Here is a 21,486-nt window from a genome sequence, read left to right as displayed (position 1 = left end):
CTGTCCAAGCTCGATTTTTTTTTCCTGTCAGCTTGAGTTAGGTTATTAAACATTGGTCTAAGCAGTGACAGGTCACATTTTCGTGCACACTCTTAAGTTAGCATTCTTCTAATGAAGGAAATGCAGAGTCACAACCTACGGACTTCTTTGGAGCCTCCATCTTAGGACCCCCAGAGGGTTTATGTTGTTTTTGTTGCCCAGAGATGGTTGTGAACATCACCGTGGCTGGCTGTTTGCTTTTTTCCCCCAAGTTTTCTGATAATCATCTCTGGACTCGATCAGGGATCAGCAAACTCTCTGTATTTGTAAACAGTAAATATTTTAGGCTTTGAGGGCCGTCTGGTCCCTGTGGCAACAACCTCTCAGCTCTGCTGTTGTGACAGGGAACCTCCCGTAGACAATATACAAGTGAATAAATACACTTATGTTGCAATAAAACCTTGTTCACAGCAATGGCCAGGACTTGGCCGCAGATTGTAGTTTGGTGACCCCCCGCCTTGGTTAGGAGGACCCGGCCTCCTCACTGATACTTTCCACTATGAACCTCTGTGGGTGTTCAGATTGGAACAGCCATCCCACAGAGGTGGAAAGCTACTCACATGCTGCCTAGAGGCCCAGAGAAGGGGTGCCATGCAAGGAGCATGGCGAACCCAGAAGAGCGGATGTGGAGACTAAATGGAACCACTGGGTTGGGCTAAAGGCCTCTTTGGACAAGAGAGCCTTGGTGGTGTCATAAGTGATAAAAACAGTTCCTCAAAGTCGGGACTCATGGATTTGTTTCCAGGTTTCCTACTCAATGGGTACATAGCCTTGGAATGAAATCTCTTAAACCCTCTTTAAAATCTCAGTAGCAGGTCCCCTGGGTGGCTCAGATGGTTAAGTGGCTGCCTTCAGCTCAGGTCATGATCCTGGGGTCCTGGGATCAAGCCCCACATTGAGCTCCCAGCTCAGTGGGGAGCCCGCTTCTCCCTCTCCCTCTGCCTCTCCCCCTGCTTGTGCTCTTTCTTTCTCTGTCCCTCTCTCATGAATAAATAAAAACTCTTTAAAAGGATAAAAAATAAAATCTTGGGAGCAAGAATAACTGTTTTAGCTCTTAACCTTTCTACTGAGTACACCAGGATTCTGGAAGTCAGGTCTTGGATGTTTAGAAATTCCGCCACAGAAAGGGAGTTATCTGGGGAACTGGCCTAAGCCAGGTGTTTGATGCTTTGAAATCACCAATGATTTTCTGGGCATGTGACATTTTCAAGTAGTACTTTGAGAAAGCCTTTTTGACAACAGCCACTTTGAGGTGGTGGTTTTGATGTGGGATCATGTTGATGGGACAGTTCAATTCTCTGCTTCAAAGAAAATTACTCACTGATACACAAAGCCAGCAGCTTCTTCCATCCCTGAATGGGCCCAAGGAGGGATGTGGGTCTGGAAAGGGTGAGGCTGCGGCTGGGGGCCAGCCACCATCTGCCAGAGCAGTTGTTTTTGACCAGGAGTCACACGCCCGCTGTGGATGCCCACCGTAGAAGAGACCCCCAAGCACCCAGAGCCCAGCGTCCCCTCATGCTCTAAGGATTGGCTTGCATCTTGAGTGGATGCCATCCTACGTTCTCTATTTCTTAAAGTTAAAAGACCTTATGTGTGCACTGGGGCAGGGGAGGGGGGAATATTTCAGCCCTCACATCATCCTTTATCCTCACTTCAGGGCTGCACAGGAAATCCCCGATTAGACATGGAAGAGTCATCTCAGAACTCTTAATAATGCATATACATTATATTTAGTATCACAAAAGTCCCTTTGTATGATGGTTTGGGGGACCAGACTAAGACCCTTTTACAGATGAGCCCAATTCCTGTAGACTTTTAATAATTTGCAATTCTTCCTTAGTGTAAGAGCAACAGAAGCCATAGAGCCCCAAAAGCTGAAATGGCAAAGAGAGGAACAAAACAGAAAACTGTTCTCCTGTTTGTGTGGTGGTTCACACAAGTTGCTTGCAAAAGCCTACAGGAGCAGAAGTCCCCTGTGTTTTCATGGCGTTTCCATACCCTGTGCTATTTCACCCTCCAAATAAGCTGGTGATGTGAGCCAGTGATGAACGTCGGCCTCTTTCCTCAGGTCGGGGGCCGGAGAGGGAGGCAGATTTCATCTAGCCAGTGGTGGGCCGCCAGCTACACAGCTCAGCCTGCAGAGCCTGCTGCTTGTGTCCCAGACCCTGACAGAAGCTCTGAGCATGGTTCCGCATCCGAGTCCACCATCCCAGGGCCCAGGCTGGGGACAGGAAGGGATGCCATACTTGTGGCTTGTTTCATTTGGCTGTTTTTATTGTTGTCAAAGGTGTGTTCTGTTTCTATTGAATCAAGCAGAACACAGTTGTATGAAGTAAGCAGGAAAAGTCTCCTCCCTGCTCCCCCCAAATCCTATTCCCTAGGGATGACTCCAGCTCATAGCTGGGCATGTCAGTTATATGGGGGCTGTTGCCCATGTCTAAGAATGTGTATGTGCCTATGTCTGTGTGTATACCTACACCACACACACGCGCACACACATACACACTTCCTATTCTGAAACTTGCTGTTTTCACCCACCAGGGCACTGTGGCCAGTCCTTCATGAAGCAGAGATTTGCTGTGTTCATAGGAACTATCTTAAATGCCTCCCTTTTCCCCACTCCCTCCTGACAATTTTTACCCCTCCCAATAGAGTTGGAATGTATCCCTTCTCCTCTCTGTTCCTTCCCTGTCCGTGGGACCCAGCTCTGATCTACTGATCAGACACACAAGGCAGGGCAAGGCCTGGGCATCCAGAGATCCCTGGGGAGGCCTCGTGATCACAAGAGCTCGCAGACTGGTGCCCCAGAAGAAGCATCCACGCTCCTTCCTTGTGCAGATGCCCTCCCTGACCCGGGCCACACCCGAAGCTTCTCTCCTCCGCCCCTGGCTGCGCCTGTGTGGGCAGTTTTGTGGTCAGCCCACTTGCTGAAGGCTATTGTGGTGATTTGTTTACCCTTCCCCTAGGCATGATGGCTGCCCCACGCCTGACTCATCCTTCAGCACCTGGCACCCACGTATCATGGGTGCCCGGTGAAAGTTTGAGCTGAACAAAGGGAATGGGCGGCACTGGGTCTGGGAGAAGAACTTCTGGCTCCTGGGTTAAAAAAGCCCAGAGGAAGGGGCTGGGATGCAGGACTGAGAGTGGGATGGGGAAGAGCTCCTGAGTCAGCATCTTGCAGGCTCCTCCTTTACCAGCAGGTGGCGCTGTCCTCCCCAGTCTTCTCCCCACCAGGCGACGGTCGCTAAGGCAGGGGGCACCATCTGGCTTTCCCCCGCCTCCTTCTGGTCTTCAGACCAGGTGCAGCTGCTGACTCTCGCCTCTCTGGCTCCTTGCTTTGCCAGGATGCTGGTGGAGAAGTTCTCCGTGTCACTGCAGGTCATCCCGCTGGTGCACCCCGGGGAGACAGTGTTTCTACCCAGGCATCAGCCCCTGCCCTGCATCCTGGACCATTCACAGCTCAAGCCACGGAGCCAGCTGGAAGAATGGTTCCTCAGGTAAATGTTGGCATGGGATGGCCAGGCCCTGTCCCTTCTGGAGCCCAAGGATAAGGGCTGACCCCAGTGAGAAACTCAAGGCTGTGCTTGAGTCAGGTGGGACATGTCAGTTTTCAGGTTATAGATGAGATAGTCTCACATGTCGACTTACCATATTTAATTTACTGATTTAGATGCACATACTTTAAAAAGCCCTACATTGCAGCAAATATTAGGTCGCTTGTGTATTTATGTATTCATAGCGCCTTTTCCTCCCCTGCACCCTGGGGGCATAGAACGACTCTAGTCAGACTCACCATGCATGCCTCTGGGGTGATGTCTCTGCCGACACTGGAGCCACTTTCTGGGCCATCCAGCAGTTTTCCAGCACACATCATCGTCATTTCCATCTGCTCGTCGGAGACAACGCCCTTCTTCCGTCCATGTGTGACATTAGCAGTGAAATGTTCATCCCCAGCCCCAAGTGCGCACTGTAACATTAGGACAGCTGCCCCATCACACTCCTCCATGGAAGGAAATTTACATTCGTTATCACACAGCCACAGGTTCTGTTGCTTTTTAAGGGGATTTTAAAAGCTTGACCACAACTTGCAGTTCGGAGTTCATCTAAGAACAAGACAGAAAGCCCGCAGGACTCAGGGCAGCTATCCACTCGTGCTCCTGAGGCCGATCCTTGCTGGGCCTTGGTGGCCAAGGAGGATGGGGAGGAGGCGGCCGGGCCCACATCAGCCGGTAGGGAGCCCAGAGGCTGAGCTATCCGTGGTCTCTTGAAAGCAGGAGTCTTGTCTTTTCCAGCTCTTCAGGGTATTCTTATGTCTGTTTCACTAATTCTAAAGCCATCTGATTGTCACGGGAAGTTTCAAGTATACATAGAACAGTGTAATGATTCCCCATACAATCAACACTCAGCTTTGGCAATCAACTCTAAGACGATCCTGTTCCGTCTCTACCCTGCCCACTAACATTATCCCCTCAGGATTATTTTTAAGCAAATCCCAGACACATATAATTGAATCTATAAGTACTTCACCGTGTGTCTCTAAAAGATAGGGCTCTATCTTTAGATAGAAGTTAAATGCCATTATTACACCTAAAAAATCCAAATCCTTCAGACCACTAATATCGTCGGTGTTCAGCTTTCCTCAGCCATCTTCTAAAGGTGTCTTATATGTTGTGCAATGAAGAGCTCAACAAGGCCCTAACGTTGCCATTGGTCATGACGTGAATGCTGAGAGAATATTGCCTAGCACGAGGCCTCAACACCTTTAGCCATTCTCCTCAGTACATATGTTACTTCCGACCTTTCTCCTTTATAAATGTTGTGGTAGAGAACATCTTCATACCCAGAGCTTTGTCTGGAGCATAGCCCCGGAAGCAACACGAGGTGACTGGACCTGAGCGTCTGCGTATTGGTAAAGGCCGACATCACCACGCTGAGAAGGTGTCTCATAAAGGGACAATAAAAGGGGGGGAAAGAAGCAAGAAGGGTTGAAGGGAAAAGAAGGATAGCAGCACTGGAGAAAGAGGAGGGGCAGGGAAGGAACAGGAGAGAGGAGAGGAGAGAGGGAGGCATCTCGCAGTGCTGCCTCGCTGCCTCGGCTGGCCACGGTCTGTGTGACAGCAGGTTTCCTGTCCCAGACTGGACGGCCGGCAGGAAGTGTTTGACAGACGAGAGGGCCCATGCGGCGGTGACCCGGGGACTGAGCAGCCCTGCCAAATGGGGCCAGGTGGCTGGCCAGCTTCCCCAGAGTGAGGAATTCAGACCCTCCTCCCTCAAGTATGCTAATGAGGCACCGGAGAGGCGGCCTGGCCAGCCCTGGGAGCCCAGGGCCTTTCTGGAGGAATGCCCACAGCCTTCCACATGGTCCGGTCAGAGGGCCCCTGCTACACAGTGGGTAAGGACCACTTCCTGAAGGTCACCACTTAGCCTTGGGGTCACTCTTATTTCCTGTTTATGCCAGGGACCACAAACCCAGACACAAGAGAGGAAAATTGTGGTTCAATAATTACCCCGTTGTGTTCAGCCGGAAGCATGAAAATGAAGGGAAAATAAAAAGTTACTTGATCTCTCAAGAGGCAGTATGGTTCAGTGTTTTGCTGTGCAAAAAGTTAACACTTGGAGGTTACAGGTAACTTTTGTTTTCCTTATTACATTCTGTATTTTATGAACACATCTCATTTTTACCATTCGAGGTTTTAGGGGGGAAAAGTGAATGCGAGTTTTAAAAACCACCTCTTGAAAGAGATCCTCGCCTCCTTACCCATCTGTAAAGAGGGATATCATCTTCCCAGTGTACAAAGTGGGCACTCGGCACGGGGCACAGGGCAGCTGCGGGAGGCCTCGTCCTCACCGGGCAGCACCTACATAGATTTCCACATCTGGAGCCCAGAGCCGCAGGATCAGAGATGGCCTGGCCGGTCTGCTCACATTTTTCACCCGCTGGATATGTGACCTCAGGTCAGTTCCCTGGAACCAAAGTCTCGTGCCTTTACGACAGAAGTTGGTACCAGGGGCTGAACTTTTTCCTCCCTGGACAGCCGTTCAAAAGGAAATCCGATTCCCCTGAGTGGAGAAGCGTTGGGACCTATGCCCACATGCAACTCTGAGGCCAGAGCCGTCTCCCCAGGAAGGGTGGACATTGCCCTCTGAATGATTCATGGTCTTCCCTGGGCCCCCACAGAGCACACTGGAGGGGGGTGGGGGTTGTCCGCCTCACTGTTCCAGTGAAGTGCTCACTGTGTATGCTCAGGGAGCCCTTCCTCCAGGAAACGTCTTGGCAGGAGGAGGCGGGTGGCACTGAGCCGTGTGTGTATCCGTGTGCTTGTACACTGGGTCTCCCTGAGGCCAGCTCCCGGCTTCGGACCTCTTCCTCTTCCTGGTGTTGCTGGCAGGCAAGTCTGAGGACCTGGGGAGTGGGGGGTTCCCGTGGGGCCTATCAAACTGTCCCTGCCTTCATGCAGGACGGAAATCAAACATGAGCTGGCAGAAGGCAAAAGCAGAATTTGGTGAAGATGTGTAGAGAGAGACACAGACAGAGCTTCCAGACAAGTGGGAAAGGAAAAGAGCAGGAGACTTGTCTTTGTTTGGGGGTCTGAGGTTTTTACTGAGGATGGTGGTCTGATGTGTGTGTCCCCTCAGATATCCAAAGATGAGAGCCTGGAGGTTACTCCTTAGAATCAGGGGGTCTTGGCGTCCAGATGTCTCATCAGTGGTCTGATATATGCATGTGATGGCTTCCTCTCATTCCTCTCACCTGGCCCTTCCTTAAGTGTTATTCTAGAGATTCACTGATTCCTTGTCCCTTACAAGGAAGACATAGCCTCTTGATGTTACCAGGCATGTGTAAAGTGAGGTGAGGGGTGCAGGTTCTAGCAAGAACAGAAACAGGATAAGAAGCAAAAGAAAAAACAGCTTTTTTTTTTCTCATGGGGTCCCTTCTGTTTCTCTGTCTTACTGGCACAACGGGGTTGAAGCCCCAGTGGAATAAATCCATCAGTTACAGACTGTGGATGGACCAGAGCGCCCAGCTGGCTCCAACTGCTCCCCAAAAATAAAGAGCCTGCAGAAGCACCCCGCTGGGGTGTTGCTGGGATCCCTGAACTTCTGACCCGAAGGGTGCTCACTCATCTTTAAACAAAAGAAAGAGAGAAAAAGAGGAGGATGGAAACGCTGACCATTATTCCGTTCCGTTCTCCTCAGGCATTTTACTTAAACTTGCTCTTGAGGAACTTGGCAAAGACACAGAAACTGATACTGTATAAATAACTACACTTGGTACTTATCCCTCTGCCATCGCTTGGGATTCCCAAGGCATTTGGATCCTTTGCCCTCCAGGACCGCTGCCCAAAAAACAGATGAAGATACAGAGCCTAGAGGAATGTTGACTTGGGCATTATCCGGAACACGCGGTCCAGGTAGAAGGTCCCAGCTCTGCCCAGGAGCCCATCCTGCTGACCCAAGCTGACCTGAGTTTTGTTCGATTCCCCTTTGGGGCTAATCCCCCTCTCAATTTCCACCATCCCCCTCTTATTTCCTTCAGCTTCTGCAGCCCTCTGTCTTTGCCACGGGGTCTGGGGGTTAGCAGTATTCTTGACTGTGGCTGTCTCTCATCCCAGATGGGAACCTCTCTTACTGGGATCCTCAGGGCTGACAGCTGGGACTTCTCACCCAGCCAGGCCTGCCTGGCATCTGCTGCCCAGGAGGCCCCATCCCTCCCCTTCTCACTCCGGGGTCCTCTGACATTCTCAGGATGACTTCAGACTTAGCATTGGCTTTGCAAAGGCAGAGTCACCCAGTTGGACCCCGTGTCCGCATTCTTGGCTTGTGGACATGCAGTGGGTTTTTGCAAATTTAACAAGTGATTCTGTAACCCAAGGGTTTTGAGTTTTCAGTACACACTCCTACTTTGCCAACCCTTTTCCTCCAGGCTTCCCCTCCCGCCGCAGATCAGGACAGTGGCTGCAGTCAGCCTTGTCCCTTGCACCGAAGGGGAGAAGGTTCATGGTTCCACTGAGGCAAAGCAGCATTCCCCTCCTGGAGCGTATACACTAGGCTTGGGGTCCAGCAGCCTGCAGAGATTCCTTGCATCTCATGGAGCTCTAAGCTTAGAATTCCTTGAAAGCCACTCGCTTCAAGGCACAGCTGGGCTGCCCTTCCTGCCTATCTCTTGCTCCTTGCCTTACCGGCTAACCCTCACTGGGCAGCAGTGAACTTGAAGGCAGACTGATCTTTTCTCTGGTAGAAACTGCTGCGAGGCTGGCATAGCCCAAAGGAGACATTGCAACCGAAGGGTATCTCTCCCTCGGAGCAGCAGTTGGAAATGTTTTGATCCAAGCCAACAGGGGCTTGTACAATCAGTTCTCCTACTGAGAAACTAGAGGGGTGTCCCCCAGCAGAATGCCAGAGCCAGAGTCTCCTTAGAGTCCCTGGGGCACAGCCTCCTTGCCACGTGGCCTCCGGCCAAGACTTGCCAATCTATGAGGTCTTCTAGGTATTGTCTGCTGGGGTATTGTCTGCACTCGGGGTGCAGGGCTTGAACCAGGCATGCATTGCAGGGTCGGCCCCTGAAAGTGTCCGTGTGACAGAGCACGTGAATTAGAGCAGAGCGTGCCAGCAGTCCTGGGGTGCACACGTGTTCATATGTACAAATAAAGGTCTGTTTGAGAGTGGTCAGCTTCACAGACCTAGGAACAAAGCCGCTTTCTCCTCTGAACTTAAATAATTTGGAAAAAATATATACAATTTGTAAATTGCCTGGACATACTCAAGGAGACAGCAACTTGGCTCCGAGGAGAATCTTTGTTTTGGAGCATTCTGTTCCTGGCAGATTAAAATGTGTCCTTTTTAAAAAGGAGAAGAGGAGGCTGGGCCAACCGAAGAAATTTCTGTCTAGAGTCATGACTTCAAATGCTGTCTGAAACGTTCTTTGCGTGGATTTGGCCATGAAAAAAAGGAGGACAGACCTGAAATTCCTTTTCTCATTTCCTGGAATCCCTATTCATTGCTTTAAGGACATAATGTAGAACAAGAGAGCAGAGGAGAAGAAGCCTGCCCCAAACCCAGCATCCCTGGGGGCCACCAGGAAGGGTGACGCAGTCCAGCCAGCCCTTCTGAAGTGACTTCTGAAACACGTTCCACCAAAGGCCCTATGACCACATGAAATACTTCAACTCCTTTTACAGGGCTGTGGGATCCTGTCTGCCCAGACAGTCTGTGGGGTGGCAAGAGTACTCAAAGCTAGGCTCCTCTCCACGCCGGTGCAGGGAGAGGCCCAGCAGGGTCCTACGGTGAGGGAAAGCTCAGGGTAGGAGCACAGGTGGGAGGCGAGTCTCAGTACCACCATCTCCTCTTGACCCTGCCCCTCCCATGGTTTCTGAAGAACCCTCCATGGCACCTGTGTTGGTTCTTTCCTTCCCCGAATGGCTCTGTCTTGGGCCCCTTTCTGTTATTTTCCCATCTTCTCAGGTGTCCTTTGTTTCGGAAAAACACAAGATGGGGCAGAAACGCTCTGTGTAACCAGAGCCCAGACGCTGGCCCCACGTGGGCCCGGCTGGTAATTCTGCCTGCACGGGAGCCGCCCAGGGCTGTGGGCTAAGGGCCGTGACTCCTGGGTTCCCTCCTCACCTCCACAGGGGTCCTTTCTGCAACCTCGGGAAATACCTTCCTTTCCCCCTCCCCCACAGGGAAAAGGATGAAACGTCCCTTCCTGTAGTGTGCTTCACTGAGCCGTGTTCAGGGAGGTCAAATGACTCCGGTGATGGCATGGGTGTGGGTGGTTTTTCCTTCTGACAGCTCCTGGCATCGGAGCTCGAAGCCTGTTTGTCCCTAGCACTTGCTGCCGTGATTCTGGGGTCCGGTGAGGATGCAATATGGGACCCCCACACTCCCCACTCCCCGTGGCTTCCTGAGACAGGCATGTTGAGGAAAGGCTGCCAGGCCGCCTGCATGGAGGGCCTCCCACCTACCCTGACCTCACTCCTCTGCCTCCGCAGCTGCCCGCCCGCCCAGCAGCTCTCCTTCCTGCGCATGGGCCTCCTGAGCAACCTCTACCTGCACACCCCCGACTGCCCAGCGGCCCTGCTCCGATGGCTCTTCCAGGTGAGGAGCATGGACCTGCCACTAGGTGGCGGGAGCACGCTGGCCGAAGAGCCTGGGCACGAGTGGGTGGGGTGGGGGGGATGGGCCGTCCCTCTTCTGGCCTTGGGTGCTACCGGGTGTGTCCCAGCCGGGGTTAGGGAGGCATCCTTGGATGCCCCTGTCATTACGGAGTCCAGGGACCAACCTGTGGTCTTGCTCCACTCACCACCAGAGCCTGGGCCTCACCAGGTATTGCCTGTAACCCCCAGAGCCCTCTGAGACTCCCAGTTACTCAACAGGGCTTCCTTTGTGTCCAGGCTTCTCCTCGCCCCTCCCAAGTCCCAGGTCTGGGCCCTGCAGCACCCTTGGAAGGGTGAGGGCCCTTGTGCATTCACAGCTGGGTGTGTGCTCAGGTGTTTGAGCATTTACCCCTCTCGCTGGAGTTGTAGGGTACCTGGAAAAGTCTAGAACAGCTACTCTGTCTCCCCCTTTCTCTTCCTCTGGCTGCTGAAACGTTTTGCCTTGGGGTAACATGCCCAGAGCTTAAAACCTCCACCCTGAGAAAGACAGAAGATGGCAGGGATAGTCCGGGGACAGGACCACCTGCTGTCATCTAAATGCAATGTGTGAGGATGCTGGCCTTGGCCCCTACCCAGAGCCATCCCTGCCTGGGGACGGGCAGGTCACAAGTTCCAGCTGGTCTCTCCTGCCAGTTGGGGCCTGGACCCCAGCTGTAAATTAGAGCCACCTTGCAGGGTGGGTTGTTCTAGGAACTCCCCAGCCTGGGTGGACTGGCTGGCTGCCTTCCAGAAAAGGCCCTCCTACTCTCTCCTCTCCCTTCTGGGATCCTTCCCATCATGCCCCTCCCTGCCCCAGAGGAAAAAGACACCCTCAGCTCCTGGGGCCCAAGAGTGTGGCTGCTGCCCTCCCCCAGGCCCAATGGGACAGGCAGACTGGAACAGGGAACAGTGCTGCCATTCTTCTCTGCCCCTAGTCAGTGCAGTTTCTCTCTGTTCCTTGCACAGTATATGGCCAAATGCACAATCAGGCATTGGGAGGCACAAAGAGCCCATCTGAGATGTGGCCTACAGAGGGTCCTTGTGTGACCCTGACACTGCATGAAGTGCCTTCCCTGTCAGTCCGCCCGGGAGGAGCGGGTGAGCCCTGCCCAGCTCTTCTCCCAACTCTGTCACCTCAGCAGGAGGCCGTACGTAGAACAGAGGACCCAGGCCCAAGGCCAGACGGACACTAGGTGTGAGTTCCAGCTCTGCCCTGTTCTACCCTGTGACCCTGGATGAGTTATTTAATGTCCCCTCTTTGACTCAGTTTCTTACTCTATAAACTGGGACTGACAGTCCCAGGTGACAACTAAGTGAGGAATTCCTGTGACCTGCCTTGTCCTTATGGGTCCCACCACAGCTCTGCCCAGGGCCTGGACGTCATCAGGAAGGGATGATGTTAGTGCAATGGCTCGGTTCTCCGTCTTCAGGAAGGAGAAACAAAAGCTCCCCCTAACCCAGTGGCTGAAGCCAGATACGTGAAAAGGGTGCTCTTGGCCTTGGGAGCCTTCTGGGCAAGACTCTGCCCAACAGCTTTGTCTCCGGAAGGGGAAGGAGGAGCAGGGCAGCTGAGGTCTTATAGGCATAGCAGAATGGACTCCGCTGTTTCACTTTGGAGGTTTTGCCTGTTGGAACATTATCTTCCTATAGAAATAGTAGCATTCATTCGTTCATTCTCAGGCACGGCTTGAGTTCCTGCTACTTAGTAAGCTCTATGGATAGAAAGATCTTAGAAATGGTGTCCTAGGTAAATGCACAGAATATGGCCATGGTGCTCAGCCTACTTCAGAACCTTACAATGTTACTGAGGAGTATGGCTGGGAGAAGGCAGAAATCCTCAGGGGCTCCCTGAAGCTGTTGGTGGGATTCTCCTAAAGGTGCAGGGGTGGTTCCTGGAATCCAGGGTTAGGGATATGGCTGGGCTTCAGGAAAAGCTGGAAGGTTTTCATGGGGAAGGTTTAGGGTCCCAAGACGGGCTTCAGTTTCTCTCTATTCACCAGGCTCTGTGGCCAAGTTAATTCCCAGGAAGGAGTCTTGTTGACCCAATAGAGGTTTAGTGACAACTCCCTTCCCCAGTTCAAGCAAAAGCAGCCAGGTGTGTAGGGTCATGGGGCTGCTGGAGGCTCATATATGTGCCTGGGGTTGATCTGAGAGCTAGGGGATGGGTGAGCTAAGCAGATTTCTCCAACCCCACTCATTCAACTGTTTTTTTGGAGAAGGACATCCTGTGTTCCCATGGAGACTAAATCCTGCTCCCCACCACCCTCCCTCCTCCTAGTGGAGTGTGTGGTGGCGACTGGGTGAATAGGCTTTGGCCTTAGTGCTCACGAATTCCTAAGCCGGTCACTGGAGCCCTAGTGTATACCTGGAGCAAGGTGAGCCTTGCTGGGGAAGGTGGACTGAAGCAGGCAGCATATGCCGTCAGTGAATGTATATTCTTATTGGGATGTGGTAGGTATGTAGAAGTTACAAGAAACTATGAGAAGAAGAGGAAAGCAGAGTTCTGGTTATCATAGGCCCAGATCCTTGGGACAATGACTCTGAGATGTGGTTTTGCTGAGGTTCCCTGGGGAGGGTTCCTATAAGCCACACCTCCTGCAGAGCTGCTGTGAGAAGGGGAAGCCAAGTGGCAGGGCAAATTCAACAGGCTACAGCCAGTTCTGCAGATGCTCTGGAAATGGGGCGACACTTTAGAGTTGCTCCATTTGAGGTAAGGGGTCCAGGCCTTTGGATTCCAGTACCAATGGGGCCAGATAGCAGACTAAGGCTGCACTTGGAAAGGGAGCATGACCTCGAGTGAGGCTCCCTTACTGCAAGGCCATTGCCCAGAGAGGGACTTGGCTCAGGGCTTTCAGCAAGCAACAGCCCTAGCCCCTGGAGATGAGACCTTCAGGCCTGAAGAGGGGATGTGCCTGGAGTGTCCCCCACAGCAGGCTTTGCTCTGCACTCTCAGAAGGATGGTATAATATGCAGCATGGCTGACCATGGCAGGAACAGGGCCTGGCCTCGTTGGTGTGTCCCCAGACTGGATGGCCTTTTGGGGGTGGGGTGCTGTCCCATTGTTCATCTCCACATCATGATCTCTCCACATTCCAAATCCTCAGTTGATGACCTCAGACTCAAGGAACATTCAGGTAAAGATCCCCGTGAGTCAGATTGGGGACCTGACCCTCAACACCAGATTATTTGAGGGTTGGTACTCAGTACCAACTCCTTCCCAGAGTGTGGTCTAAGATGATTGTAAGTTAAGGCACTGACCTGGAAATGATGTAAGGATCATGGACAGTAGCTGGCTTGTCATTGTCCAGCTGAGTATACTTCCTGCTTTCGAGCTATGTCTCTTCCTCACACTGGTAACTGCCCTGGAGGGGCATGGCTGTGGCCACAGGGCATAAGGGGCAGAAAAATGAAAACTCTCACACAGGGAGGTGGACAGAGTAGGAGATTTCAAGTCACAAAGGCCTGGGATTGAATCCTGGCTTTGCTCCTTACTGGCTATGTGTCCCTAGGAAGCTGCTTGAGCCCTCGATGAGTGTGATTTCCTCACCTGTAAAATGTCAGTAATGGCAAGATCCTTCTACCATGTGGACTTGTGAGGGTTAAATGGGATTTATTTAATATGGAGTAGTAAAGGTTTACTACCATTATACCATACTGCTATTATACCAGCTAACCTAAATGGCATTTTTTTGGTTTTGATTTTGTTTTTCTCCTAGCTGTTGACATGGCCTCCAGAAACTTCTTCGGGAGCCTTTGGTCTCCTGTGGGATCTCAGCGTGGATGGGCTCTTCCACCAGTCTGGTCAGTACCAGGGAGCAGGGTGGAGACTTGAGCCCTGAGCAACCCAAGCCCAAGAGCCTGCATAGTACACCGCTCTCGGCAGCCGGGTAGCCCAGCATGCAGGAGAGGTGCTGGTGGGGACTTTGCGTCACCACAACACGGAGACATCAGGCCATCTTTGGCTCTGGCTCCGGCATTAGTAAAAAGCTGAGCCAACAGGCTCCTTGGCACCCTGATCTGGCTTCAGATCCATGTCACTGTGGCCAAGTCCAGGCTGCCCTCACAGACTCTTGGGATCCCAGAACTCTGGAAGTTGTGTTTTCTGGATTTAAGGGGACAGCTTGCCTCTGAGTTCTTCCTGAGAGCCCCAGTTTGTTTGCAGCTGGGGGGTGTGGGGAGGAGTATTTCAGGAACATCTGTGTCAACTCAGGGAAGCTCCTTGAGCTGGATTCACAAAGGGGGAGGGCCTTGAAACTGTGCCCCCACCAGCAGTCCCCTTGGCTCCTAGGACATCAGAGGAGCCCCTTAAGTTTGGTCTGGGCAAAAATGAGAGCCTTGAGTCTATACCTTGGTCCTGGCATCGAAGGGGTGATTTAAGTCATCTTTATACTTGAGGATGTTCAGAGCTCCACAGAGCAATCAATTTTCCATTTAGTGGCGGCACCTTCCCAGGCTGTCCTCATTTGGTGCCTGGGCCTAGACACTTTGGCACCAAAAAATATCACGTAGCCAGCAGAAAGGTGCTTACAGCAGACTGGGAGAGGGATTCACAGGCATCTAGACCTCACCTTTGCCCACAGCTTTAGTTGCCCACACTCCCACGAAAACGCAAAAGCACATACGTAGCTCAGAAGGCCAGAGTTAGAGACCTGCAATGCACCCTCAAGCTCCCCCGCCAACCCTGCCCCACCCAGCCCTTCAGATTTCTGCTTTTGTGCCTCTTGTACTTCAGGAGTTGGCTGAGCGGAGGCCCATCTGTCAAATGAGAGCATTCCAGACTCCTCCTGCTCCCCCCTCCCACACCCTTTACCCCCGATCTGTTCGCTGGGACCCTTGCAACTGAGGTCTTCTGAAGAGCACCAGTCCCGGCATCCCCATCCTTTTCATAACCTCTGCCCCTGCGGCCTGGACTGCCCTTTCTTGAGCGTCTAGGGCCTCCTCTGCGGCATGCCTGCCCTTTTGGGGAACAGAGGCCTTCCTTGTCTAGCTCTTCTCCTCTGTGCAGTGGTATGTGTCTCCTCCCGCAGGGGCAGAGGGGACATCCCACTCTTCTTTACTTCTTGCCACATTGTCCCTTATTTGCCTTCTGTCGGGAGGGGCCAGGAACCTGCTCTGGAGTTCCCAACCGGTTCAGCTCTGACTCGCATCACCTGCAAGCCCAGCCTAGGCTTCTCTTTCTCTCCCGCTGGAATAGAGACTGACCTAGAGAATTCCATCCCAAAGGTCGGGATCTTGACTGATTTGGGGAAAGCCAAAGGCCAGGTCTGCAAACGAACCGAAAGAAAGGACTTAAACATATTTGTACACCCACATTCGGAGTAGCATTAGTCACGATAGCCAAAAGGTGGAAGTAACCCAAATGTCACTGAAAGATGAGTGGATAAACAAAACATGATATACACATGCAGTGGGATACTATTTAGTGTTAAAAGAAGGGAAATTCTAAAAAAAAAGAAGGGAAATTCTGACACGTTACAATGTGGATGAACTTTGAGGACCTTATGGGAAATGAACAAACCAGGCACAAAAGGAAAAACACTTTCCACTTTTCGCAAATACCTTTGGGTGTCAAATTCATAGAGGCAGAAGGGTGAATGGATGGAGAGTTCGTGTTTAATGGGTACAGAGGATGAGATAGTTCTGGAGATGGACGGCAGAGATGGCCATCCAACAATGGGAGTGTACTTAACACCACTGAGCTGCACACTTCCAAACAGTTAAGACGGAAAACTTTATGTTACGTGCTGTTTTTTTGTTTTAACCAAAATTAAAAACAAGTTTAGAGACAAGAACTAGGTACCAGCAGAGAGTCTAGCAAAAGCTGGAACTAAAAATCAGCCACCAGTTCAAGAAGCATGTGCAAGGTGAAGTTAGAGCCAGGATTGAAATAAAAGGAAGTCCTGCTACTCAGGATTTGTTAGCAACTTGAGGTGCTCCGCAGGACCCCGTCCTCTGTGGGACACAGCCCCCCAGGGCAGATCCTAGAGCTGCCTTCCCTCCCATTGGGACTACGATCGCTGTATGTGTTTTCAGGTTGCCTGGCCTTTCGGAGATTTCATGTGTATACATTTCCATCCTTTCCTGGATGGGGAAGGTTTTAGAATATTACCTGTATCCCAACATGCCTCCCAAGTAAAGGGATTGCTGAGGCAGGCCCAGGCTTCAGAGTGGACCGTTACAGGTGTACCCCGGGTCACCAGGGCTGAGGGCTGAACAGAATTCAGGTCCAGAGGTCACTGGAGTTTTGGGGTAAGGTGGATACTATTGTCCTAGTTTGAGAAGAAGCACAAGTCACTGGTTAAAAGCTCCTTGGTGAGCTTGGAGAATGGAATATTTCAGAACACTGACATTTTTCACCACAGGGACTTTTCTTATTTAGAAAATATGCATTGAGTGTGTCCTGTATTTGGTACTTTGCTAGATGGCAGAGGGAGATACAGGGATGAATAGGGTGTGGTTCCCGCCCTCAGAAGGATGACCGCCAAGTGAGAGGGGACGGAATGCACAATTATGACAGGAGACAGACACAGCCACAAAACTATGGGAATTCCAAGAGAAGAAGATTACTTCTAGCCAGGTGGGGTTGAGGGTGCAGGGAGGCTGGAGACAGGGAGGGCTTTGTAGGAGAGAAGACAATTGATTCATCTCTCCAGAGATGTATAAGGCAGGGATTGTAAACTCATTGGCCTGTGGGGACCAAGCAAATCTATGACTAGAAAGGTCTTGCCCTGTCTAAGAGGCTAGTAAGTCTGGTCTTGCCAGATATCTGTTTTCAAGAGAAGCCGTGTTTTAGTTAAGATGTACTTTTACTATAAACAACAATTAAGAGAATTAAATACCCAATTAAGAGAAGTTTATTATCTCACGTGACAAGAAATCCAGAGGTGGGGGGTTTTATGGTATATTAGCAGATCTGCAGTATCAGGGCTCTGGCTTAGCTTCTGTGTCTCCCTTCTCACTACTACTCCTCAAAGTTGCAAAATGGCTGCCATAGCTCCAAGTATCATCATGTTCTCCTGACACAGCAGTTCAAGGCATAAAGAAGGGTAGAGGAGACGAGGTCACTCGTTCTCGTACTTTTCTCTCTTTTTACCAGGACACTCCATTTTGTTTCATTAGACACAACTGGGTCACAGACTTTAGAGGACACTTGCCATGTTTTCTGACTATGTGGTGCCCTTGAACACCCTGGCTATGTTTGAAGAATTTTTAGCCTCATGATCCTACCCCTCCAGGGTAGGATCCTGGAGACTGACTCTTCCAGCCTCCTTTCAAATATTTGAATTTTTAGTTTTGGAATTTCCAGTTAGTTCTGTATAATTTTTTTTTTACAGTTTCTATTTCTCTACTGGGATTTCTTATTTGTTCATTCAATATGAGCATCTTTTCATTTATCACTTTGAGCATAGCTATAATGGCTGCTCTAAAATCCTGGTCTGTAATGATAACATCTGGATCATCCAGTTCATTAACATGGAAAATTAAGTATGAAAATGAGCATTTGTTTAGAATGAGTAGAGAAATCATACTAAATACTGTACCTTGGGAAGTTCGGGTCCCATTCTCCTGGATATCTTTAAGGTATTTTCCAGAAACGTTCACGTAGAAATGCCCGATGATTGTAGCTTGGCTTCCCTTTATAACCTAGAACATTCACAGGGGGCCATGCAAGGGAGGGCTCCAGCACTTAAGCTACATTATTAACTTGATGGTCAGTTGGCTTCCGACACATAATAAACCGTTTTCTGTTCAAACAGCTAGAGCTTTCCTCTATTGCCTGTGGCTCAGAGCTCTGACTGCTCAAATAGCCACCCCAGATCAGTTCCCACAGAGGTAAGTGGGATAACATGGTTCATCCACTGAGGTGGACTGGGTTCCCTTAACAGGGAGGAAGAGGAGGGCGGCTGTTGGATCAGCAGCCAGCAGAGTCTGCCTTAGCCAGAATACGGACATTCATGTGAAATCTCCTCTTGGTAACTAATTCAGTTAAAAGATCAAACACCCAAACCCCCACTGTGAACCCATCTGCAGGCTAGATTCAACTGCAGAGGGAATACAGCTCCACTGGTTTGCAGCCCTGGCGGTAGGATTAGGTGTGGAGAGAAGCAGGGGAAGCAGGAATCAGTGGGAACAAAGACAAGGAGGAGGGGAGAGTAGAACTTCTTAAAGGGAGCAGAGTTGGGGATAAAACTGGACGTTTGGGGCCAGATCTTGGAGGACAGTGGGGGCCATTGTAGGCACAGTGAAGCTTTATTAATATTTATTAAGACTGGTACAGAATTGGAGTTGTTTAGATGTAATTCACACGCCATGTAATTCACCCTTCTAAAGCAGATGATTCAATATGATTCATAGAGTTGCTTAACCATCACCACTATCTAATAATTCCCGAACATTTTCATCACCCTAGGAAAAAACCTCATACCCATCAGTGCCCGCTCTCCACCCCCAATCCTCCTAGCCCTTGGCAACTTCTTTTTTTTTTTTTTTAAGATTTTTTATTTACTTATTTGACAGAGAGAGATCACAAGTAGGCAGAGAGGCAGGCAGAGAGAGAGGGAAGCAGGCCTGCCGCTGAGCAGAGAGCCCGATGCGGGACTCAATCCCAGGACCCTGAGATCATGACCCGAGCCGAAGGCAGCGGCTTTAACCACTGAGCCACCCAGGCGCCCCACCCTTGGCAACTTCTAATCTACGTTCTCTATGAACTTGCTTATTCTGGACATTTCACATAAATGGAATTATATAATACGTGACCTTTTGGGGGTTTTTTTCTTAAGATTTTATTTATTTGAGAGAGAGAGAACAAGCAGGGAGTGGTAGTGCAGAGGGGCAGGGAGAAAGGGAGAAGTAGACTCCTCTCTGAGCAGGGAGCCTGATGTGGGACTCAGTCCCAGCACCCTGGGATCATGACCTGAGCCAAAGGCAGGTCTGAGCCACCCAGGTGCCCCAGTATGCAAACTTCTGTATCTGGCTTCTTTCACTTAGCATAATGTTTGCAAGGTTCATGAACCCTGTAGCATGTATTAGTACTCCATTTGTTTTCATGGCTGAGTAGTATTCCATTGTATGGATATACCATCTTTATCCATTCATCCATTGACTGACACTTGGGTGTGTCCACTTTTTGGTCATTGCAGATAATGCTACTATAAACATTTGCACCCAAGGGTTCATGGGGACGTATGTTTTCAGTTCTCTTGGGTGTACACTTAAGAGTGAAATTGCTGGATTGTATGGTGACTGTATGGTTAATTTTTTGAAGGACTGCCAAACTATTTTCTGAAGTGGCTGCATCCCTTTACATTCCCACCAGCAATGTATAAGGCTTCCAGATTCTTCCCACCCTTGTCAACATTTTTATTGTCCATCTTTTACTAGCCAAGCTAGTAGGTGTTAAATGGTTTCCTGTGGTTTGGGTTTACATTTCTTGAATGACTAAGGATGTTCAGCATTTCTTCATGTACTTAGTGGTCATTTGTATATCTTCTCTGGCGAAACATCCATTCAAGTGCTTTGCCCATTTTTTGATTAGGTTGTTGGGTTCTTTCTTTGCTGAGTTGCAAGAATTCTTCATAGACTCTGGATACTAGACCCTTACCAGATAGTGATTTGCAAATATTTTCTCCCATTCTCTGGATTCTCTTTTTACTGTCTTAATGGTGAACTTGGATGCACAAGGGTTTTTTTTTTGTTTGTTTTGTTCTGTTTCACTTTTAAGTAGGCTCCACACTAGGTGCCCCTAATGCACAAGTTTTAATTTTGAGTCTAATTTATCTATTTTTTTCCTATTGTTGCTTGTGCTTTTGGTGTCAAAAAAAGCACCATTTCCTAGTCCAAGGTCATGAATATTTTCCCCTTATGTTTCCTTCTGAAAGTTTTGAAGTTTTAGCTCTTGCATTTAGTTCTTTGGCCTATTTTGAGGTTTGTTGTTGTTTTGTTGTTGTTTTTTTTTTCTTTTTTAATGGTGTGAGATAGGAGTCCAGCTTCATTCTTTTGCACGTGGCTATCCACTTGCTGAAAAGCACTATTTGTTGAGAAGACTGTTCTTTCTCCATTGAGTGGACATTTATGTTGAAAATCAATTGACCATAGATGTATGAGTTTATTTCTGGATTCTCCATTCCATTCCACTGATTTTTTTTTTAAATATATTTTATTTATTTATTTGAGAAAGAGAGAGAGAGTGTACGAGCTGGGGTGAGAGGGGCAGAGGGAGCAGGAAATAGAATTTTTTTTTTTTCTGTTTAGAATGCAACTTTCTTTTTTGTTGTTGTTCAAATTCAGTTAGCCAATGTAAAGTACATCATTAGTTTTTGATGTAGTGTTGAATGATTCATTAGTTGTGTATAACACCCAGTGCTCATCACATCACATGTGCTCCTTAATGCTCACCACCCAATTACTCCATCCCCCTATCCAGGATCCAGGGAGAGAGAATCTTAAGCAGGCTCCACATTCAGTATGGGGCCCAGTGTGGAGCTCTATCTCACTACCCTAAGATCATGACCTGAGCCAAATTCAGATCAGGCACTTAACAGACAGCCACCCAGGTGCCCAGTACCCCAAATTCTTGTTCACTGCAGCTTGCAGTATTGAAATTGGAAGTGTGAGTCTTCCAGCTTTCCTCTTTTCAAAATTATTTTGGCTATTCTGGGTCTCTTGTGTTTCCATATTGATTTTAGAATGGTTTATCAACCTCCGCAAAAATGACAGCTGGAGTTTTGATAGTGATGATGTTGAATCTGTAGATAACTTTGAGTATTACTGCCATCTTAATAATATTGAGTCTACTAATCCATGAATATGGTATATCTTTCCATTTACTTAGCTCTTCTTTCATTTCTTCCAAAACTGTTTTGTGGTTTTCAAAATAAGTCTTATACTTATTTTGTTACATTTATTTCTAAGTATTTTATTATTTTTAAAGATTATTTATTTATTGATTTATTTAAGAAATAGAGAGCACAAGCAAGGGGGAGGAGCAGAGGGAGAGGGAGAAGCAGACTCCCCACTGAGCAAGGAGCCTAATACAGGGCTCATTCCTAGGACCTCAAGATCATGACCTCAGCCAAAGGCAGATGCTTAACCAACTGAGCCACCCAGGCACCCCTCCTTATTTTTGATGCTATTGTAAATTGAATTATTTTCTTAATTTTTGTTTCAGATTGTTCCTTGCTGGTGTGTAGAAAGAGAACAGATTTTTGTATACAGCCCTTGTATTCTGCAACCTTGCTAAACTCGTTTATTAGCTCTAATCATTTTTTTAATGACAGAATTTGATTTTGAAAGCAAACATGTTCTTGTGCAACTA

The 21,486-nt window shown here is 49.4% G+C and overlaps 1 protein-coding gene across 1 annotated transcript in view; it reads left to right on the top strand.

Annotated features, from left to right (window-relative positions):
- Positions 1-21,486, top strand: part of FAM178B (family with sequence similarity 178 member B) — an 86,841-nt gene that overhangs the window by 5,657 nt on the left and 59,698 nt on the right. Inside the window, exons 5-7 of the mRNA XM_045981328.1 lie at positions 3,384-3,536; positions 10,029-10,134; positions 13,889-13,973. Of these exons, the coding sequence (XP_045837284.1) occupies positions 3,384-3,536; positions 10,029-10,134; positions 13,889-13,973 (344 nt within the window). The remainder of the gene's footprint in view (positions 1-3,383; positions 3,537-10,028; positions 10,135-13,888; positions 13,974-21,486) is intronic.

This window comes from Meles meles, chromosome 16, assembly GCF_922984935.1.
Source record: "Meles meles chromosome 16, mMelMel3.1 paternal haplotype, whole genome shotgun sequence".
In the NCBI taxonomy this organism is placed as follows: Eukaryota; Metazoa; Chordata; class Mammalia; order Carnivora; family Mustelidae; genus Meles; species Meles meles.
Note: the sequence above shows the minus strand (reverse complement) of the source record. Positions and strands in the feature narration are given on the sequence as shown.